Below are 24,483 nucleotides of genomic sequence, written 5' to 3'. Positions count from 1 at the left end.
TTTATTAAATCCCACATCTTGGAGAAAAGTAGAGGAGTGAGAATGAGTTCTCAAAATTTCAAATGCAAATATCTATTCTGGGAGCAAAACTGATGTTGGATGTTAGTCCGTCTTATCTCCCTGAGCATGTGAGAATAGTGAATCTAGTCGCACATCATCAGTTCTTTCTTTGATATTTGACAATTCCATTTTGTATTCTCTTTAGGATATAGTTCTCTCTCTCTCTCTCTCTCTCTCTCTCTCTCTCTCTCTCTCTCTCTCTCTCTCTCTCTCTCTCATAACTTCCCTGGCATTTTAAATAAAGTATTCTTTTTGCCTTGTTGCTTAATGCATTCTGGCCTCAATTCCATTTTAATTTACTTATCTAATCATTTACTTATTACTTATCCTTTATGTGTAGAGTGTATGGATATGTCTGTGCACATTTGTGTGCACATTTGAGTGTAAGTGTGCACTTCTCGTGTACACATGTGGAGATCAGAGGACAACCTCAGGTGTTAGTCCTTGCTTTCTACCTATTTAGAGACAGGGTCTCTTTGTTGGTGGTAGCTGTGTATGCTAAATTCTCCTATCTCTGCCTCCCAGCTCTCTGTAGTAGCACAGGGGTTACAGACATGTGTTACCATGCCTGGCCTTTCTTGGTTCTGGAGATCCAAAGTCAGGTTCTCACCCATGTACAGAAAATGCTTTACCCACTGAAGCATTTTCCCAACTCTCATAATCCTTATTTTCTTGTTTCCATTTTGCTTGCTAAATTCCTTTATTTATTGATTTATTTATTTTTGAGACAGGATCTCTATGTAGCCCTGGCTGTTCTGGAACTTGTTATGTAACCTTGAACTCACAGAGATTCATTTGCCTCTGTCTCCCAAATGCTGGGATTAAAGGCATGAGCCACCTTGCCCAGCTACTTGATATATTCTTTCTTTCTTTCTTTTTTTAAGATTTATTTATTTATTATGTATACAGCATGTATGATTGCCGGCCAGAAGAGGGCACCAGATCTCATTACAGATGGCTGTGAGCCACCATGTGGTTGCTGGGAATTGAACTCAGGACCTCTGGAAGAACAGTCAGTGCTCTTAACCTCTGAGCCATCTCTCCAGCCCTACTTGATATATTCTTATTTTATCCTTTTATTTTCAATATTTCCAAAGCCCTTTATTGTTTATGTTTCTAATTTTTGCCTGTGTTGCTTTTTCTTTCTAACCCTATGTGAAAACTCCTTTTCCTTCGGGAGTTTAGCTAAATCTATTTGCAGTCACTGATGTAAAAGATTTAACTGGTAGTATAGGTATGTGGACAGAAGTGAAACTGTAAGCACACATACTTTTAGAAACTTCCTACCTGCCCATTTTGCATTTTCTGTGATAACAACATAAAATCTATCCTCTTAGCAAAATTTTAAGCATCCAATTAAGTGTTGTTAGCTATGCATATTAATGCTGTACAGTAGATCTTTAGGGCCTTGAATAACTTGAATAACTAAACCTACATATCCATTGAGTAATACTTCCCCACTTGCCTTCCCCAGATCGTGGCACTCAGCATTCTACTCTTTGTAGTTTTATTTAGACTATTGTAGATTTCTCATGTAAGCATATTCATGAAATAATTGTTCTGTCACTGACATATTTCACTTAATATAGTATCTTCCAAGTCTATCCATTTTTGTTGGAATAGGTAGAATTCCCTGCTTTCTTAAGGCTGAATAATATTCCAAACTGTCTATACACCCCATTTTCTTTTTCATTTGTACATTAGTAGACTTAGATTACTTTCATGTCTTGGCTATGAATAATTCTACAGTGAACTTGAGCCTGTAGATTTGTCTTTGATGTCCCAAATTGAATTGTTTAGGATATATACCCAGTGTGACATTGCTGGATCATATAGTTGTTATACTGTTTTTAGGAACGTCTATATTTTTGCATATTGGTTTTACTGGCTTATAATTATATGCACAGTGTAAAAAAATTGGCTTTCTCCACTTCCCTTTTCTCTTTTAGATAGAGCCATCCCAATGAGGTAAAACTTCATTGTATTTTTGACGAATTACTGATTTCGAGTGCTTTTTCACATATCTATTGTTCATTTTGTATGTCTTTTTAAAAAGAAATGTCTTCTCAGTCCCTTGGCCTTTATTTATTTTCCAAATCTTTATTAGAAAGTTTAAATAATGAGAACTAGTGAAAAAAGTGAGGAAAAGGTCCAGGATCCAGTAGATAGTTGTTCAGTGTCAGCAGTCCCAATCTGGTGCTGGAGTCCCAAGTCTAGAGAGCTGCTGGTTTGTAGTCCACATTGGAATCCCAAAGAACTGAGTTCTAACACTAGTGAAGGAACAACTCAGGAACAGGATCGATGAACTGGCCAGTGAGAGTGAGGGGAAGCAGGCAAAAAGCCAAAAGCTTCTCCTATGTTCTTTTTTTTTTTTTTTTTACGTTCAATTATTATTTTTTTTATTTAATTTTTTTATTTTTATTTTGCAATGCAATTCAGTTCTACATATCAGCCACGGATTCCCTTGTTCTCCCCCCTCCCACCCCCCTCACCTTCCCCCCAGCCCACCCCCCATTCCCACCTCCTCCTGGGCAAAGCCTTCCCGCCAGACTAAGATCAACCTGGTAGACTCAGTCCAGGTAGGTCCAGTCCCCTCCTCCCAGGCCGAGCCAGTCCCCTCCTCCCAGGCCGAGCCAAGGGACCCTGCATAGGCCCCAGGTTTCAAACAGCCGACTCATGCAATGAGCACAGGACCCGGTCCCACTGCCTGGATGCCTCCCAAAAAAGGGGGACTCCTATGTTCTTTTATGTGGACTGCTCCCAGAAGATGTGACCCAGATTTAGGATGGGTCTCCACCTCAAATGATCCAACCAAGAAAAATCCCTCACATGTGGGCCTAGTTGCTTGGGTTTTAGTTAATTCTAGATTTAGTCACACTGACAAGCAAGATTGGCCCTCACAGTCAGTAATGTAAAATTCTTTCATAAATGGCCGATGCTAAGCCAATCAATCATGACTTTATGTTTTAAGTACAGAATAGATAACATTTACTGAAATTTAATTATATGGTCATTTTTTTCTGAAAACCATCTGTGTCTTTTTAGTTGGTTTAGGATTTTTTTTTAATGTTGTTATTCGTTATTGCTGTGCTACTGAGTTATAAGAATTCTCAGAGTTGTTTTCTAACACTTTAAATAAAAATGTGAATATTCAACAATTACAAGAATTTAATGATTTGCAAATATTTTTCCTGTTTTATTTTTGTTCTCCAGTTACTGTTTTAAATATTTATTTTTTATTTTATGTGTTGGGTGCTTTGTTTGCGTGTATGTCTGTGCACCACTTACATGCCTGATGCTCCTGGAGGCTAGAAGAGGCATTGGCTCCCTTGGGACTACAGTTAAACGCAGTTGTGATGATGTGGGTGCTCAGAATTGAAACCCAGGTCCTCTGGAAAAGTAGCCAATGCTCTTAACTGCTGAGCCACCTCTCCTGTCTGCTCCAGTTATTCTTAGAGAATCCTCCTGGAGAAATTCTACCACTGAAAATTGTATCTAATAAAAAAATTATTTTTTTCAATGAGAAAAGACTTAGGTGTGAAAAGTACTCTACATTAGAATCAGTTTAAATGAGATTTTGATTTTATTTGAGGTAAATTTCCCCCGTGAAATATTTAAGTGTTATAGATAGAATGCATTGAGATTTTGAGGATATAACTGATCAATCTTTCTTTGTGGGACATACATTATCTAGTGCCTTATATTAGGAGAGTGACATATCAATTGTCCTCAGAAGTCTGGTTCCAACTATGCTTTACTAAAATATTACTATGTCATTAGGTAATTAAGCTTCATACAGAATGATATATATAACTTTTAAGTTATATCTTGACATTAATATGAAATGTATGTTTTTTTGTTCAAAAAGCAAATTAATAAATCTTACTCTAAAAAGAAAAATTACAAGGTAATTTAAAGTTTAAAAGTTTTCCGTTTATTTTAAAAGTTACTTCTTTCATAAAAATAGTGGTGTTTATTGTTGGAATTTTTGTAGTTTATAATGAAGGAAGCTAGTGTATTTAGTTGATGTCTTCCCATTAATAAGCACAGCTTTATATGATCTAAACCTGTTGTAAATATTGAACTCATTTTTGACATCTGATTTTTTTATAAGAGGTACAAATAAAACATACTATTTCTCCACTTTTAGCATTGCTGCCCAGACATGATAAACAATCTTCTGGAGACTCTTAAGTCAGAACATTCAAGGGCTGAAAACAAAGCTAACATAGACTCGGATAAAGAAAAATTGATCATGCTAGTTAGTGATTTTTATTATGGAAGACATGAAGGAGCTATTGAGGAAGAACTGAAGACTCACACAACTTTTAAATGCTTCAGTTGCTCCAAAGTTCTTAAAAATAATATTAGGTATGTAAATATTTCTTTTTATTTGTTTAAAAATTAAGAAATGATGATTTGCATCTTGATCTTTTAATATAAAAGTTATGGTTTTATTCTTTGCTATCCTAGGTAAACCATTGTAACAATTCTACTAAGAAAGGCTATTCATTATGCTGAAAATTGTACTAGGCTTTTTCTTTTGTGCCACCAACCAGCTCCCAAATCATGACACGGGGACTTATTATTAGTTTTAAGCGCTCGACCTAGCTTAGGCTCTTTTCTGGCTAGCTCTTTTAACATAAATTAACCTGTTTCTCTTTATCTACTTTTTGCCTCAGGGCTTTTTATCTTTTCTTTCCTTCTGTATACTTTACTTTCACTGTTTCTTGTATCTGGCTGGCTGGCCCTGGGCATGTCCCTCTCTTTCTCCCTTGTTCTTTTCTCCTTTTTCTTCTTCTCTCATCCTCCTCTCCTATTTATTCTCTCTGCCCAGCAGCCCTGCCTATCCCTCTCCTGCATAACTATTGACCGTTCAGCTTTTTATTAGATTAATCAGGTGCCTTAGGCAGGCAAGGTGAAATAGCAACACATCTTTACATAATTAAACAAATGCAGCATAAACAAATGTAACACACCTTCACACGGTTAAAGTAATATTCTGTAGTATAAATGAATTTAAGACATCTTTGCCCAGTTAAAATAATATTTCAGAACATAAAGTTTTTATTTTTTTCTTGTATTTCATAGTGATAACTGGATCTACCCAGTTATAATTTTTTTCAGATAGCTTAAAAAAAGACAATAGTATTTACTGCAACTTAGGAAAAATGACATATTTTCTATTTGTCGGAGTTACTTAATTATTGTTGTGATAAAACACTATGACCAAGGCAACATATAAAAGAAGATATTTGAATCAAACCCAGGTCCTCTGGAAAAGCAGCCAGTGCTCTTAACCACTGAGACATTGCTCTAGCCCCAAGAAAATAGTGTTATGTTACCTTCTGATTACACGGTCCAGTGAGGGCTGAATTCCCCCCCCCCAGGTCAATACTACATATTTGTAGCAATAAAAACCACACAGGTGGTACATGTCTTTCATCTCAGCCCTGAGGAGGCAGAGGCAGGGGGATCTGTGCCCAAAGTTCCAGACAGCAAACAGAAAGATTTCTGTACCAATTTTTACTTTCAAGAATAGAATTACCCCTAATTTTAAAGAAGTCCAGGCAGGGAGTTGAGCTTCGAGGTGTTGCAGGGCCTTGTGTGGTCTTAGCCACAAGCTGTTCCTAAGGCTCATCTGGGACAGACAACTGGGTGCTCCATTGGAGTAGTAACACAAAGAAGTTTGGGTGTTAGCTGCTCTGTCCCTTTCTGTCATTTGAAACATCAATGAGTCAGGGATCGGCCACGTACCTGAAAGAGCTGAAGAGTCAAGATTCACTTGAGGGTAAAGTAAGACCTTACAGAGTTCGGGTACCTATATATCTACACCAGGCCCTCGGCAGAGCTACACCAGGCCCTCGGCAGAGCTACACCAGGCCATCACCACACTTATACCAGGTCATTACCACAGTTACACCAGCCCTCAGCAGGGCTACACCAGGACATCACCACACTTAGACCAGGCCATCTCAACAGTTACACCAGGCCCTCAGCAGAGTTGAGCTTATTATTTCAGAGTCAGAGCCCATGATGGTGAAGCAGAGACATGGTATCAGGAACAGCTGAGAGCTCACATCTTTATCCACAATTAGGAGGCAGAGAGAGATCAAGACACTGAGAATGACCAGAGTCTTTTGAAACCTCAAAGCATGCCTCCAGTGACATTTCCCTTCTAACAAGGCCACACCCCTAATCCTTTCCCAACAGTTCCACCAGTTGGGGAAACAAGTATTCAAACATATGAGCCTTTTAGGTCCATTCTCATTCAAACCACATTCCAATCTGTATTAGTCAGGGTTCTCTAAGGGAATATAACTGAAAGCATGAATATATACATATATATCAAAAGGGGATTTGTTAGAGTGGCTTACAGGCTGTAGTCCAAATAGTTCAACTGTGGCTGTCTTTTGATAGAAAGGCCAAGGATCTGGTAGTTGTTCAGTCCACGAGACTGGATGTCTCAGCAGTTCACAGTCTGGTGCTAGAGTCCCAGGGAAGTCCTAGAGTGCTGCCAGTCTTCAGTCTTTGTTGGAATCTAGAAAAAGTAGGTTCTAATATCAGCAAAGGAATGGCTCAGGAACAGGATAGATGAACTTGACAGTGAGAGTGAAGGCAAGCAGGCAAAAAGCATAATCTTCCTTCCTCCATAGCCTTTTCTGTAGCTCCCATCAGAAGGTGAGTCTTCTCACCTCAAATGATGCAGCAAAGAAAAACCTTCATGGATGTGCTCTGCTGCTTCGGTTTTAGTTGATCCAGATGTGGTCAAGTTGATAAACCAAGATTAGCCTCCACATCCCTATATTTGTTTTCTTGTTGTGTTGAATCTTACATTTCTTTACATAACAAGAACTACTTTATCCTGCCTAATATCCTCCATACTAGTCTTATTTTCAATATTAGCTCAAATTTTCATACTTGCTCAAATTTTTTCAACTCACATTTATAATTTTCAGCATACCTATCTCAGAGAAAAAATGATTCTTTTTTTTTAGTTATCTTCTTTAGAGAAGTTCATGTTTTATACAACATGTCTGCTTTGCTTTTGTACAATTTTGATAACACGTACACAATTCCCAGTGGAGTTCTAAAGGTTTTTCCAAGACAAGTCCTCACTATATACCCAAACTCATTATGGAGACTAGGCTGGCCTTAAACTCTGAGATGTGCTGCTTCTGCCACCTGATTACGGGGTTAAAGGTGTGCACCAACATGCCTGGTTGAAATTCTAAAGATTTTATAAATTTTTATCTTAAAATGTAAGAACTTACATTTTATTATCTGAGTTACATGGCGTGTTGAATGTTTATCATCATAAGTAAGATAGTAACAGAAAAAAGTAACAAGCCAATTGACTGATATTTTCATTGCTTTGATAGCCTGGTATTTGTGGTAAGTGACTTTGTTTCCCAAATTGTGTGTGTGTGTGTGTGTGTGTGTGTGTGTGTGTGTGTGTGTGTGTGCATGTGTGTGATTTTTCTTGATATTTATTGTTGATATTTCTGAGATTTTTCTAGAGAAAACATTTTTGAGACAAGGTCTCTCTATTTTGTAGCTCTGGCTGTCCTGGAACTCACTATTGTAACCTAGGCTTGCCTCAAATTCACAGAGATCCACCTGCCTCTGCCTCCCAAGTGCTGGAACTAAAGGTGTGCACCACCATGCCTGGCTTAGAGAAAAAAAAATTTGAGACAGGGTCTCACTATACCTGTGACTGGTCTAGAACTCACTATGTAAACTAGACTGGCCTCAAAATGGCAGATCTGCCTGCCTCTGCTTTAATCCTGAGTACTGAGTTTAATGATGTGTACCACCATGCCCCCACTAGATTTTTTTTTTGTAACCTAGTAGACTGCTCAAAACCTGATCTTTTATTCATTCTTTCATTCTATTCGTACTTATTAAATTATCACTATTTGTAAGAATTGGGCTATGAGCTCTGTCAAATACAGAAATGAGTCTAGTAAAATCTTCACCTGGCTTGTAGACATTATAGAGACTATACAGTATAGCTTTAGAAAAACTAAAAACCAAAGTATGGGGTAGTAGCCTTTTTCTGGTCTTTTTTATTATTTGAGAATTTTATACATGCATACAATACATTTGATCAACTCCACCCCATTCCTTCACCCTCAATAGTGCCCCACCCCCCATACTTTTCCCTCAAACCCACTCGCTCCACCTAGTGCTGCTTGGTGTAGGGTGTTGGTGCCTTGCACTGGAGCATGAACAATCTTTCAGAGACCACATTCCTGAAGAAAACTGACTCTTCTCTCCCAGCAGCAGCCATTAATTGTCAATAGTTTCTCAATTAGCAATGAGACTTCATGAACTCTTTCCCAATCCATGCGAGATTTTGGCTGGTTTGATCTTGTGCAGGCCTTGTGCATAGTCACAACTACTGTGAGTTCATGTGTGTAACAGCGCTATTTTCCCAACACTTTATAACAAAATTGTTTAAATATTCAACAATGTCAAAAATGTTTTATAATGAGCATCTCTTTACCAATTTGATTTTACCATTCACATTGTACTATATAAATCAAATACATTGATTTATGTGTCTCTTACAGCTTTATTATATATAGCCTAAAGATTCACCTACATTTTTTCTTTTTTTTTTCTTTTGGTTTTTTCGAGACGGAGTTTATCTGTGTAGTTTTGGTGCCTGTCCTGGATCTCACTCTGTAGACCAGGCTGGTCTTGAACTCACAGAGATCCCCCTGGCTCTGCCTATTGCATGCTGGGATTAAAGGCGTGCACCACCACTGCCCGACCTTCACCTGCATTTTATATTAACATGTGTCTTACTTTGGGTTTCTATTGCTGTGATGAAACACCTTCACCAAAAAGCAACTTGGGGAGGAAAGGGTTTATTTCAATCACAGTTCCATATAGCAGTTCATCATCAAAAGCAGTGAGGGCAGGAAATCATGCAAGGCAGGAACCTGGAGGCAGGAGCTGATGCAGAAACTATGGAGGGGTGCTGCTTACTGGCTTGCTCCCTTGGCCTATTCACCTGCTTTCTTACAGAACCTAGGACCACCATCCCAGAGATGGCACTACCCACAATGGGCTGGGCCCTCCCCCATCAATCACTAATTAAGAGAATGCCCAACAGGCTTGACCAGTCTTATGGAGACATTTTCTCAGTTGAGGCTCCCTCCTCTCTGATGACTCCACGTTGTGTCAAGTTTGACATAAAACTAACCAGTACATGTCACATGTAGTAAGGTGCACTTTTTGAGTAATAAGATGCTCAAAAATTTTTGGATTTCAGATCAGAATTCAACAGGTACTTTATTTACTACATCTATACTCATCCACAGAACCATGTAATATTTTGAATACTTTTCAAAGTAAATTATAGACATCTACCAAAACCAAAGGCATAGAGAAGATATTGTACTCAGCATGATGGTGCATGCCAGTAATCCCAATACTTGGAATGCTGAGACTGTATGGTTGTGAAACCATCCTGGGCTACATAGAGACCCTGCCTCCAAAAACAGTAGATATTATAGATTATAATTATAACCAGCTATGAAGAACAGCATTTTGAAGCCTGTAATCCCAGCACTCAGAAAGGTAAAGGCAGGAGGGTCAGAGTTTCAACATAGGCATCAGCTGTGTAATGAGTTCAAGGCCATCTTGGGCTACATAAGACTTTGTCTCAACAAACAGAAATAGAGTGCTTTGGTGGTGGTGTGAATAGATGAATGATCAAAGCCTCTGTGATGATTGCTTCTCTAAACTGATAATATTACCACTCCTTGTAGGATGGTTTTCTATAGAGACTCATAGTGATTTATTATAGTCAACCTAATCTTAAAATTTCTTTTGATTGTTGTTTCTTTTACATCCTGCCTTAGCCTCCCTAGTTCTAGGATTACAGGTGTGAGCCACCACACCCAGCAAAGTGTTTTGATTGATGAGTTATTTTACTTTGAAACTCAGTCTGGTAAAGGCTTTAAAATAGGTATGCCCATTCAAAGCATAAGCTTTATCAGGAAAAGTCAAACGAAGTTCCTTCTCATAAGCAGCCATTTTTAGGGAAGCTGAGATAACAGAATGTAAAACTGAGCAAATGGAAGGTGTTAGAAAGATTAACACACTGCAAGGAAAATAATATTTTCTGTGTTACAATTTTTGACATTGTGACAGATGAAAGGATTGTTTTGGTTCGTGCTTTCAGAGTTTTCAGTCCAAAATTAGCTGAAGCCTATCTCAAGGCAGAAGCAAAATGGAGGAAGGTCATAGTGAAGGAAAGTTGTTCACCTTTTGGTAGCCAAGAGGCAAAGGAAGTGCCAGGGGCAAGGTACATCATTTTAGGGCCTGCATCCAATGACCTACTTCCCTCAGTTAGGCCCTGCCTCCCAAAAATCCTATCTCATTACATGAATTAATCCATTGATAGATCAATCACTTCCCCAAAAGCCTGTCAGCTGGTATCCAGGCCCTCACTCAATACATGAGCCTTCAAGGAATACCTCAGATTCAGACGGTAGCAGGTAGTTATAACAACAGTAACACAGTATCATTAAATAAAACAAAACTCCTTCTAATTACAGGCAATAACATTTTTAATTTCAGGCATTTTGAAAGCAATTCATTTAAGACCTTGAAAAAATATATAAATCATGCTACCTTTGATGGTAGATTGCCTCCTCTAAGTATTTTATTTTGAAATAAAAAGCAAGGCATGGTGGTACACGCCTTTAATTCCAGTACTTGGGAGGTGGGCAGAGACAGACAGATCTCTAAGTTCAAGGCCTGCCTGATCTACAAAGTAAGTTCCAGGACAGCCAGGGCTGTTACACAGAGAAACCCAATATAAATAATATTTTATATATAGAAAGGAAGCTTGCTATTTTATTTTTACCAACAATAGCTATAAATCTGAAATGATGATAATCATAGCAAATTAGTGGTATTTAGTATTGAACATATTACTGAATTATTTTTAAAACAGAAATGGAAAAGATGTTTAAAGAACTCCTTAATGAAGTTAACATTTGTTTTAGGCAGAGTCTTAGACTGGCCTCCAACTGACTGAGTAGTAGAGAATAACCTTGACATTATGATCCTCTTGTTTCCACCTCCCAAGTGTTGGGAATAAATATACAACTTTTGAGTGGTGATAGAATCTGCTGTGTTTCCCAGATGAGCTGTAAACTCATAACCTCAAATAAATCCTGCTTTCTCAATATCCGTTAGTTCTGTAGACACAGGATGCCAAGCTAAAGTATTGTCTTAGTTACTTTTCTTTTGCCATGACAATACCATGACCAAGACAACTTATATTAGAAAGCATTTAATTTGGGGCTGATATTTACAGAGGCTAATAGAGTCCATGACGATCACGGCATGGAGCCTGGCAGTAGACAGGTTGGCATGCAATAGCTGAGAGTTTACATGTTGAGACAACATCACAAGGCAGAAAGAGGCAGAAAGTTAACTTGGAATAGCAAGGGCTTTTGAAACCTCAAAGCCCATCTCCAGTGACACACCTCCTCCAACAAAGCCACACCCAATCCTTCCCAAACAGTTCCTCCAACTAGGAACTAAGCATGCTAATATATGAGCCTATGGGGACCAATCTCATTCTAACCACACCACAAGTATACACTTTTCTAGGGGGATTTAAGGCCATAGAGATAATACTTTGAATTGTAGTCATGCAACTACATTTTAAAATTTTACGATCAGATAATAATTTTGAATCTTTTGTTGTTATAAATCTTCATTTTTGCACCTGTTTTACTATCATTTATAGGTTCATGAACCACATGAAACATCACTTGGAACATGAAAAACAGAACAGTGAGTCCTGGGAAAGCCATACTACATGCCAGCACTGCTACAGGCAGTATCCCAACCCATTCCAGCTACAGTGCCACATTGAGAGTACACACACTCCTCATGATTTTTCTAGTAAGTGACAGTTTTACCGAATTTGATTATCTGATTATGAGGGAACCTTAAGAACCACCCATTCCTATTACTATTATTAGTAGTAGTGTTACCTTATTACTTTATGTATGGTTATACAAAATGAATCTTGTTTGCATATGCATCTGAAAAATGGTATAATATGTTTTTTCTCTTTCAGCTATTTGCAAAATCTGTGAATTGTCATTTGAAACAGAGCATATGCTTTTACAACATATGAAGGACACTCATAAACCCGGTGAAATGCCATATATTTGCCAGGTATACATGTTTATTATATACTTTGCTGTTTGTTCAGTGTCTGCATGCCATGAAATAATATTATTTCTTTTGATTTCTGAAGCATTTAAATAAAATTAGTTAGTATACTAAAATTGAAAAGCCTCTGTGTTTAGTGAAATTTCCCTTTGGTTGAACTCATGCATTGTATATGAGTGTAATGAGCTGGATTCGGCCTTCCTGGCCACAGTTCTCTGACTACTGTCATAGACAATTGTCCAACTGGAGAAAGAGAAAGATGGGCTTATCATATAGGGAAGAATATAGATGTTTTCGGGAAACAGGAAATATTAGTGAACTTAAATAAATATTTTTTGACCAGTGTTTTTCTAGAGTTTGAAGTGACTCCCAGTATTAAGAAAGCAACATAAAAATAAACTGTCTCTGGCTTAACCTTTAAAATCCAAATAAAAAATACTGTTTTCTGTAAAAAGCATAGAATAAGAGGTGTCAGTGCTTGAAAATTTTAAGTCAATGTAAGGGATAATAGATATGAAAAGAGAAATAAAGTCTAGCTCTAGTTTGAAATATTCCTAGTGCAGGATGTTTTTCTAAACCAATGATATATCACTACTCATTTGATGTAAATTATATGCAAATTATAAAGTTTGATGTTCAACTTCAACTTTATTTTTCTAGGTTTGCCAGTTTAGATCGTCAATATTTTCTGATGTAGAAACTCACTTTAGATCATCCCACGAAAACACTAAGAACTTGCTATGTCCATTTTGTCTCAAAGTTAGTAGAATGGCAACCCCTTATATGAATCATTACATGAAACATCAGGTGAGATTTATACTTTATTTCTTCATATTGTTTTATTGAAAAGATATACATACTTAGAACATTAATTAAATTTATTCCAAGGAAAGAAAACTGTTCCAAATGACATATTAACAGTTTATGCTGATTTATGAAACATCTACTTTTTCTTTTCTTTCCTGCTTTCAGGTAATACTGAGGTCCATAACCAGTGAACTTTCTGAAAGATATCACTAGAAATAGAATAGAGGGAAAAGGGGTAAATGAGTGGAATGTATAAGCTGCATGTTTTGGCATCCAAGATTGGTAGGCATCGTGTCTTATAGATAATTTTGAAGAGCAGAGGAAAGGATTTGAGCTGAAAAAACTAAGATTTAAGATTCATAACCTTGTGGTTTTCTTTTTCTTCAAATTTTTTCACTTGCTAGTCCATTTTGTTGTTTTGTTATGAGAAGACAGTGTCTGTCATCAGTGACCCAGGACGGTTTCTAGTAGTAGCTACTGAAAGAGGAAACAGTTGTGACTCTTACTAGCAGATTTGTAAACTGTCAGGGGACCGGACTGTTCTTCTGTTGTAACTTGCTTCCCATGTGACTTTTGCCAGTTCTATATAATTTCTAAGATCCCAGTATCAGTGCTTACACCTTTCTCTTGAGTTTTGATTTTGTAGTCACGTAGTCTTTTTTGAAATCATTAGCCTGGACTTTGGCTGAAAGCTTTAATGAATCTGTGAGCCTATTATATGCTTGACAGAGCAACAACCAATACGTTGATGGTTTATTGCCCACGTAGTAAACTTCGGCTTCTCGCTGATTGGCTCACTGTGTTTTCTTGTCCATTGCGATGTCATTGCCAGTTTACTCAGCACCACTGCTTAATATGACTTTGATTCCGGTCGTTAGATAACCATGCAATTAACTTCTTGTTAACGGGAAAACAATCACCTTTCACCCTTAAAAAGTTCTGACAAATCAATGTCTGCCTACCTTCCTTTTTTCTCTCTACCCCTCCCTCTCTCCCTTCCTTCTCTTCCTCTCTCCCTCCCTTCTCTTTCTCTCTCTTGTTGTTTTGATGGTAACTCACTATTTAGCCCTGGCTGGCCTGGAACACTGTATAGACCACACTGGCCTCAATTTCAGAGAGCCACCTGCTTCTACCTCTGCCTCCCAAACACTAGGAAATAAAGATATGTTCCACCACACCCGCAACAAAATCTAGTAAAGAATTTCCCTAAGACAGTTCTCTTTCAAATACTTTCTGATAAAAGAAATGACTGGAGTTTTAAAATTCAGAATTCAAGTGTGTGTGTGTGTGTGACAGGATCTCTGTATATAGTCCTGACTGTCCTGGAACTTACTATGCAAACCAGGCTGTCATTGAGCTCACAGAGATCCTTCTGCTTCTGCCTCCTGAATGCTGAGATTAAAGGCGTGTGCCACCATGACTAGCCTAAAATTTTTTGCTTATATTTATATATATACATATATATTTTTTTTTCAGAGCTGAGGACCGAACCCAGGGCCTTGCGCTTGCTAGGCAAGCGCTCTACCATTGAGCTAATTCCCCAACCCCTTGCTTATATTTATAAAGAGAAAAATTTAAAGAACGTATTTTTTATTTTATTTAACTGGGTCACATAAAGTTACTTCATAGCAGCTTCTGATTCTCATAAGTAATTCCACTGAATCAGCAAACCTGGGGTATTCATGGGGATCACTGACGTACTATGAGTACTCTCTTAGGCTGTTCAGGCATCTGTAACACACTATCATAAACTGGCTCAAATAATAAATAATTATTTCTCACGGTTCTAGAGAATGGAAAGTCTGAAATCAAGGCAAATCAAGGCACCAGCAGAATTGGGTCTGGCAAGGGCCTGCTTCCTGATTCATAGATGCCCATGTTCTCACCGTGTCCTCACATGGCAGAAGGGGCAAAAGACCTCTCTTTTATAAGGACACTATCCCACTTATGAGGACTTTGCCTCCATGATCTAATAACCTTCCAAACACTCTGCCTCCCAGTGACATTGCATTGGCTCTCAGTCCATTCATTAAATTAAGAGTACCTAAGACATAAACATTCTGCAGGAAAGAGAAAAAACTATTTTCATAAGGCTTATCATATATTTCTCAGGTATTTTCAGTTTGAGTAATTATTCACAAAAGACCAAAAAGCCGGAGCTGAGGAGTTTTGGTCTTGTAATGGAAATTACATTATTAACACACTAATAATTATTGAATTTGTAGTTTGTTATTATTTTTGAAGATTTTGGTTGTAACATTTTCCTAAAAAGAATATAATTTTGGAAATATTACAGTTTATGTCATGTTTAAGAAATATTAAAGTTTTTAGATATGCTAAATATTTGTATTAACTTCTTAGTAGTAAAAGTAATTACCAACTGTTAATCACTTGCCTTATGACAAACAGTGATGCTTTTATGTTCATTATTTTAACATACTAAAATTAAGTGGGTATGTGATTATTTCCATTTTATAGAAGGGAAAACAAATCTTTATAGAAAATAATTTGACCAATATCATAGTCTCCAACAAATGACAGCTAAAAATTGATTCAGAGCCTAATCTTTTACCATTGACTCAAAATCCACAATGGTAGGTGGAAAGGCAGAAATTACAGATAGTTAATATTAACCCTGAAAATCCTTCAAATCCATCAAAGAGTATAGTATGCTTGTCAAAAATTTCAATGCAGGAACCTTTTTGTTTTTCTTTTTTTTTTTAAACCTTTGGAGCAAATCACTGTTTCTTTGGTTGAACATCATGTTATTTCTGTATCCTCATCAACCTCAGTGCCTTGCAACATACATACACAAGACAGACATTCAAATTTTAAGTTTAGTTAATTTGAATATCTCCAACACAAGCCTCTAGGAAAATGTTCTTTGAATGGAATAGCAGACATTTTAAACTCATTGTGCTCAGTGCTTATGTATATTCTTCCGTTCTCTTGCTGCCTGACTTGCTATTTATTTAACAAATAATTTATCGTGTATAAATTTTGGGATACAGAAGTAAGAAAAGCAACCTTTGCTGTCTGGAATTTGCATTATAATGGAGAAAGGTGTATGTGAAATTTACATACATACCAGTTAGTAGTAAATACAGTGGGAAGAAAATATAGGTGGATTGGGACTTCTAGATCTTTGGTGAAGGGGTAGCTTCTCTTTTTTACAGGAGTTGGTCAAAGAAGACCTCTCCAAAAGGGATAAGAGAATATTCTAAACACTGGGGACATTTTTAGTAGGTTAGATAGTGAGGTGAGCATATATTTGGGATGTTGAAGGAATAGCAAGGATGTTAATATGACTGGAGGACAGTAAAGCAATAAGGCCAGGTGGTGGTGGCACACACCTTTAATCCTAGCACTTGGGCGACAGAGACTGGCAGATCTCTGTGAGTTCAAGGCCAGCCTGGTGTATAAAGCTAGTTCCAGGACAGCCAGGGCTACACCAAGAAACCCTGTCTCAAAAAGAAAAGAAAGAAAAAAAAGAAAAAACAGCAGTAAGAAAAGTAGTAGCTGAGGTTTTGGTAACGGAAGATGGAAGACAAAGCCGATGAAGTAAGGCCTTGTATACCAGAGTCAGGATTCCTGAGTGTAATGGAAAGCCACCAGAGGATTTAAGCAACTGAGAAATGTATAATGTGTTTAAGATCACCCCAGCAGCTATGGAAAGGAATGACCATACTAGAGGTTAAAGGAAAGAAACAGGGAGAAGATAGAAACCTGTTTCAAAGTTCACATTTATACTAGTATGGATGGTAGCAGTGGTTGGAGGTAATGAAAAATAGAAAAAGAAATATTTTAAATATATTGCTAATAATTTATTATAGGTTGTATTAATGTGTAAGAAAGAAAAGCGTTAAAAGTGACCAAGTCTGTTTTTTTTTGTTATGAGATGCTGCAAGAATGGAATTTTCATGTACTGAAATATTAGAAAAATATGGAAGAAATAGATTCTTAAATGTATATAATTTTTTGAAACTATTATATTATTCCCCCTTTTTTTCCTCCCTCCAACCTCTCCCTTACCCCTTCTCTTTTTGCTCTCTCTCAAATTCATACCCTGTTTTTCTTTACTTGTTAAACACACAAACACACACATACAGACCCCTAAATATATAACCTTCTCAGTCCATGTCATGTTAACTCTATGTATATGATCTAGGATTGACCATGAGGTACTGGATAACCAATTTGGGGCCATTTCATGATACTTTTACATGGAAGCATGTAGTTCTGTGTTCCATTCTGGACATGAAGGAGAAGTTACTATTTCCTAAAGAATATGTAAATTTGCATCAGTGACATTTAAGAGATTCAGATTCCAGGTATTCGTGACATCACTGAATATTATCTAAAACAGTAAAACAGACACTTTACATTTATGTTGTATATCAGTCTGCATATCATGAAGAACTTTTATCTGCCATTTGCCTGCTGCACATCAGTAACTGCTAGATACTTTTGTGTATATATTATAGTACCTTGTTTTGGTTTTCCTCCATGATTATTTATTTACAAAGAAATACTTATGTGCTTGTGGACATACAGATTTATAAAAAAAATGACTATTTTGCATTTATTTTGCTTAAGATTTATATATAAATATAAGGTATGTGTAATCAGTGAGAATATGTACATAAATATTGCAATTAACAGATAAAGAACACTAACTGGCTATAAACAAGTGACTTTATTTTTCTGGAGTTCTATTTGTATCAGCAAAGTAATAATATGTCTGTTTGAAAAATCAAGTCAAAGGATTATCAAACAGTAAGTTGGAAAGAGTTGTTTTATGCTTCCATATGCATGCAGCTCAACCTCATAATATCTAATGATGTGTGTCTATTTAAATTTAGACCTACAAAAAATAAAATTACAAAATTATCTTCTCAGTTGCACTTCCCCCTTTTAAAGCACTCACTGTCCATTTGTAAGTGGTAGATTTCACAACGGATAATGCAACTATAGAAAGTTTTCTTACATAGAACTGCCGTTTAGAACTATATTGCATAACTTTCTTCAGAGTTTCTGGTTAGATTTTTTTTCATTTTTTGTTTTATTTGTTTGTTTGGTTGGTTGGTTGGTTGGCTGGTAAGTGTTTGCTTGTTTGTTTGTTTGTTTGTTTGTTTGTTTGAGACAGGGTCTCACTGTGTAGCCCTGGCTGCCTTGGAACTTGCTATATAGACCAGACTGACCTTGAATTCACAGAGATCCACCTGCCTCTGCCTTCAGAGGGCTATGATTAAAAGCATGCGCCACAATTCCCAGCTAGACTTTTTGGGTTTAAAAGTTAATTTTGTTTTACCAACTTGTGAAATAAATGGAGATAGCAATAAAGAATTTACTTTTTCTAAGGATAAAAATAAAATGTAGAGCTGGAGAGATGGCTCAGCGGTTAAGAGCACTGGCTGCTCTTCCAAAGGTCCTGAGTTCAATTTCCAGTAATTGGAAATTGGTGGTGGCTCACAACCATCTGTAATGAGATCTGGTGCCCTCTTCTGGCCTGCAGGGATTCATGCAAGCAGAGCACTGTATACATAATAAATAAATAAAATCTTTAAAAAATAAAATAAAATAAAATGTAATTCATTTTTGTAATTTTGCATGTTTGAATACTTCATACATCAAACTTATAATCAGAAGTGCCTTTATACCACAATAGGTGTAGAATTTTTCCCAGTAGATTCTAGTTGATATAAGTTCGTGTTGGGTACTTTGTATCATAGCAAATACTTTTGAAATTCAAAGACATCCTCTTTTTAAAAAAATGGAATAAAGTGCTTACCTAGTCTACATGAAATCCTAGAATTCATCTTCAGTATTTCACAAACAAATGAATGAATGAATGAATGAATGAGTGAATGGCTCCGTATAGCCTAGTGGTAGCATAAGAGCTTGACTATGATCCCTAGCACCAAAAAGAAAAAGAAAGAATATTATGGCATTATTTATGATGGGAGATGGTAAAATAGTCACTTTTTAAAATTATATAGATGTTAGTCAAAGAGAAATTTCAGGTCTCAGGGTTTGTGATTGGTAGTTGTTAGTGTCTCTAGAATATGGTGGTGCATAGCTATAATCCTAATGCTTGGGAGGCTGAAACAGGTGGATCACAAGAGACCAACAAGGTATACCACATACAGAGTTTCAAGGGTAGCTGGGGCTAGATAGTGAGACCCTTTCTCATAAAAGAAAAGAAAACATTTTAATATCATTCTAATAATTTTTATAAACAGAATAAAGGAATTCATCGTTGCCCAAAATGCAGACTACAGTTTTTGACCTGCAAGGAAAAAACAGATCATAAGTTAGAACATCGTACATTTATAAAGCCTAAAGAACTAGAAGGATTGCCTCCTGGAACAAAAGTGAGTATTAAATGTGTTGTATTTTAGCATTTTGTCTAATAAACTCCTCGGCTGGGTATGGTGGTGGATGCTTTGAATCCTAGCACACAGTAGGCAGAAGAAGGTGAGCTCTCTGAGTTCAAAGATAGCCTGATCTACATAGTGAGTTCCAGAACAGCATGACTCTGTCTCAAAAAAAAAAAAAAAAAAAGGAAGGAAGGAGGAAAGGAAAAGAAAGAAAAAGAAACCCCTATCTGGTCTTATCTATTGAATATAATATAAAAATTTATCTAATTTTATTAAGAACTAAAGTTAAGGTTTTATTATTCTTTTTAATTTGTGTGTGTATATATATATATGCTATATGTTAAGAACTAAAGTTAATGTTTTATTACTCTCTTTTATTTGTTTTTGTTTTTTTTAAGATTTATTTATTTATATGTATACAGTGTTCTGCTTGCATGTGTCCCTGCAGGCCAGAAGATGGCAATAGATCTCATTATAGGTGGTTGTGAGCCACCATATGGTTGCTGGGAATTGAACTCAGGACCTCTGGAAGAGCAGTCAGTGCTCTTAACCTCTGAGCCATCTCTCCAGCCCTTATTACTCTCTTTTAATGTGTGGGGTGAGTGTGTGTGTGTGTGTGTGTGTGTGTGTGTGTGTGTGTGTGTGTATGTGTGTGTGTGTAATGTGTTATATTAGTACCTGGAGAAGCCAGATAAGAGCGTCAGATACCCTGGGGTTACAAGTAGTTGTAAGCCCCATCCTACATGGATTCTGGAAACCAAACTCAGGGCCTCTGCAAAAGCATCAATTGTTCTTAACTGCTGACCCTTCTATCTCTTCTATCCCTTCTATCTCCTGAATATTTGGTCCAGCAGATGGATGAATAATCCAAAATTATATTGTTCCCAAGCTTTCATATTTGGCTTTTAGCACATACTTTTGTGAGTATATCTGCTATTAGAATTACCTAAAATTGGGCTGGAGAGATGGCTCAGAGGTTAAGAGCACTCACTGGCTGCTCTTCCAGAAGTCCTGAGTTCAATTCCCAGCAACCACATGGTGGCTCACAACCATCTATAATGAGATCTGGTGCCCTCTTCTGGCTTGCAGGCGTACGTGCAAGCAGAATACTGTATATATAATAAATAAATAAATTAAAAAAAAAAAGAATTACCTAAAATCAGATTACCTAAATTAATATAGAGCAATTGCCGTGAACATCTAGAGTAAGAAAAGCATTCCAGTGTTACTTCTTGCAATCCATTTATCCCATGTTGAGACTAGACATAGAGAAAACTAATGTGAACATTGCAAACCTCTCATATTTTCCATATTGTAATACAGTGATAGTAATAATATTGATAAAATCCATGTCTTTTTTTAATATCTTCTAATTTATCCAGTCAGCCATCAAACAAGACAGGAGGGTGAGCTAGTATTGTCCCTGTATTTAGATAAAGGAACTTAGATGGAATTTATTCTTTATTTAAAATCACAGGGAGGGGACTGGAAAATGCATTTCTTTAGATACTCATATAGTTTACACTAACTTCTAATTATCCATTAATATCTGTGTTTACATATAAATGTTGCCAATATAAAACTATAATATTTCAATAGCAAATAAACATCCAACTAAATTTCATTTAACTGATAAGACCATTTAAAATATATGGGAAACGGGGCCAGTGAGTAAAGGTACTTGCCACCCAACAATGCAAGTCTGATGACCTGATTTCAGTTCAAGGAACCTATATAAACAGAAGAGAGAATCAATTCCAGAGTTATTCTTTGACCTCTACATGTGCACCAAGTATGCGCGCACACGCGCGTGCGCCCACACACACACACACACACACACACACACACACACAAAATAAATAAATAAACTACAAAAATAGAGTAAATGGAAAATACATCTAATTGTACCTTGTGTTTACTACTTTAAATAAATGATATTTGACTTTTTGAATTATACTGGTTTTTGTAACAGCTTATTTAGAATATAATTCACGTACCAGACATTTTTCCATTTAAAGTGCTCAGTTATATTCAGAGTTGTGGAAACATTATCTTATGCAATTTTAGACCATTTGCATTATCAGTGAAAGGAACTCTACATCCATTAACAGTGACTGTATTATAGCACCACTCAATTATAGCAAGCTTTAGTCTCTTCCCTATGAATTTTTCCAGTTTGAAAATTCCATGTAAAGGAAATCCTACAACAGATAGTCTTTGAGGATTTCTTTTATTTGGCTTAATGTTTTCTAGGCTCATCCATCTTGTAGCATGTTTCAATGCTTCATTCCTTTCATAACCGAACATATTCCATTGTGTGTGTGTATTTTCATTCATCAGTTGGTGGCATTTGATTTTTTTAGGCTGTGGCAATGATGCCATAAATATTTTTGTAAAAGTTTTTGTGTAAGCATATGTTTTCATTTTTCTTGGGAATGTACCTAGGAGTAGAATTGTGGGCTCCTTTGCTAACACTTATATTTAGTGTTTATATCTTCTTTGAAAAGATGCCTTCTTGTCTATTTTGTTGTTTGCTTATGCTTTGGATGGCATATTTAAGAAGTCATTTCCTGCAGGCCTGGTGGTGCCTTCAATCCCAACACACATGGGAGGCAGGTGGATCTCTATGAGTGTCCAGCTTGGTCTCTATAGTAAGTTCCAGGACAGCCAGTGCTACATAGAGAGACCCTCTCTCTCTCTTAAAAAAAAAAGTAGAAGTCATTGACTAACCCTCATGGTATGAGAATTTGTTTCCGTATTTTCTTCTGAGAGTTTTATAATTTTAACACTTGAGAGTTAATCCTTGATATATGTTAATTTTTTTTGGGGGGGAGCTTTCGAGACAGGGTTTCTCTGTGTAGCTTTGCGCCTTTCCTGGGACTCACTTGGTAGCCCAGGCTGGCCTCGAACTCACAGAAATCCGCCTGCCTCTGCCTCCCGAGTGCTGGGATTAAAGGCGTGCACCACCACCGCCCGGTGATATATGTTAATTTTTATGTTGACTATGAAGTAAGGTTTCTAATTCACCCTTCTATATGTGGATGTCAGTCTTTACAGCACTGTTTAAATGTTGACAGAACTGTCATTCCTGCCTGAATTGTTTTGGCACTCTTGTAAAACAAAGTATTTGATCATAAGTGTGAGGGCTTGGGCTGGCTGGAGAGATGCCTCAGTGGGTAAAATACTTGTACAAATGGGAAAGCTGACATTTTGGATCCCAAGCATCCCCACAGAAAAAATCTGAGTAGGTGTGGTGGCCCAACTGTAGTCCCAGAATGTGGGAGGAAGAGACAGGGGGTTCCGGGTGCAAGCTAGCTAGCTAGACTAGCCAAATCAGCAAGCTCTGTGTTCAAGCGCGAGGCCCTGCTTCAGCATATAAGGTGGAGAGCAATTGAGGAAGACACCTGGTATCAAACTTCAGGCCTCCACATACACACGTGTGCCCCCACATACATGAACACACTCACACATATTAGATAACTAAATGTGAGCCTTATAGGCAGTGGTTTTTGTTTTATTTTTAAAGATTTATTTATTTATTATCTATACAGTATTCCACCTGCACGTATGCCTGCACGCCAGAAGAGGGCACCAGATCTCATTACAGATGGTTGTGAGCCACCATGTGGTTGCTAAGAATTGAACTAAGGACCTCTGGAAGAGCAACCAGTGCTTTTAACCACTGAGGCATCTATCCAGCCCCCAGGTGGTGTTTTTAATGCCGCTTTAATAATCTAAAAATACATCCTGCCTTTGTTTTCCTAGGTTACTATTCGAGCTTCATTTGGATCTGTTCAGTCAAGATCGTCAACCCCACCTTCTAGTCCTATTCCAAGTACTTCTCTTCAAGTCTCATCTCCAACATCTAAAAGTACAACTACTAAAAATAACACAAAAGTATCTGCAAATAAAAGTAAGATAAGTAAGGCTCAGCCAGTTTTAAGCACGACGATAAGTAAACCCAATACAAGTAAATCAGGTACAGGTGCAACTAAATCCAAAGCCAAGCCATCCTACAAGCAGAAGAAACAGCGCACCAGGAAAAACAAATTCAGTATAGCTTTGAAGAACTTGAGGTACTATCTTTATTCATTATATGTGATACTAACTTAATCTCAAAAGTTAAATGTTTCTTTTAATGACTTACCATGTCACAGAACCTTACACACTGAAAGGACAATTACTCTTCTACTATGAAGACTAAGCAGATAATAAAATGGTACTTTTTTACAACTACTGAGCAGAATTTGAACTGCTGTGTTTATTCTGTGATTTTAATCTTTTTCACTAGTCTTAAACTTCGTATTTTTACCTAATGACATTAAATTGCTTAACTAAGCCCCCCCTCCCCCTTTTTTTGGTTTTTCGAGACAGGGTTTCTCTGTGTAACAGTCCTGGCTGTCCTGGGACTCGCTTTGTAGACCAGGCTGGCCTCCAACTCAGAGAGATCCACCTGCCTCTGCCTCCCGAATACTGGGATTAAAGGTGTGTACCACCACACTGCTTAACTAGGCCTTTTTATTCTAGGGGAATATTTACATGTGTTAGATTTTTGCACTCGTTTTAGCTTATTGCTTCAAAGCAAATTTTCAAAACTTAAATATCTATTTTTTTAGTTCTTCTCTCATACAATATACTCCGACCAGTTTCCCCTCCCTCCTCTCCTCCCAGTTCTCTCCCCTCTCCCCCAAATCCACTGCTCCTCCATTTCCCTTCAGAAAAGAGCAGGCCACCCAGTGATATCAACTGAACATGGCATTACAAGATGCAGCAAAACTACTAGGCATAAACCCTCATATCAAGGCTGGATGAGGCAACCCTATAGGAGGAAAAGGGTCCCAAGAGCAGACAAAAGAGTCAGAGACAGCCCCCACTCACACTGCTTGGAGTCCCACAAAAAACTCTAGCTAAAGAACCACAGCATGTATGCAGAGGGCCTGACGCAGACCCATACAGGTTCAGTGATTGCCACTTAAGTCTCTGTGAGCTCCTATGGGCTCTATTTAGTTGATTCTGTGGGCTG

At 37.3% G+C, this 24,483-nt stretch overlaps 1 protein-coding gene across 1 annotated transcript in view; it reads left to right on the top strand.

Moving 5' to 3' along the window:
* Window positions 1–24,483, top strand: part of Znf280c (zinc finger protein 280C) — a 64,753-nt gene that overhangs the window by 31,562 nt on the left and 8,708 nt on the right. The window contains exons 8-13 of the mRNA XM_059250965.1: window positions 4,211–4,431; window positions 11,840–11,997; window positions 12,176–12,276; window positions 12,934–13,080; window positions 19,323–19,454; window positions 23,226–23,536. Of these exons, the coding sequence (XP_059106948.1) occupies window positions 4,211–4,431; window positions 11,840–11,997; window positions 12,176–12,276; window positions 12,934–13,080; window positions 19,323–19,454; window positions 23,226–23,536 (1,070 nt within the window). The remainder of the gene's footprint in view (window positions 1–4,210; window positions 4,432–11,839; window positions 11,998–12,175; window positions 12,277–12,933; window positions 13,081–19,322; window positions 19,455–23,225; window positions 23,537–24,483) is intronic.

This window comes from Peromyscus eremicus, chromosome X (genome assembly GCF_949786415.1).
Source record: "Peromyscus eremicus chromosome X, PerEre_H2_v1, whole genome shotgun sequence".
Lineage (NCBI taxonomy): Eukaryota > Metazoa > Chordata > Mammalia > Rodentia > Cricetidae > Peromyscus > Peromyscus eremicus.
The sequence above is the reverse complement of the archived record's forward strand: the minus strand, read 5'-3'. Positions and strand labels throughout refer to the sequence as shown.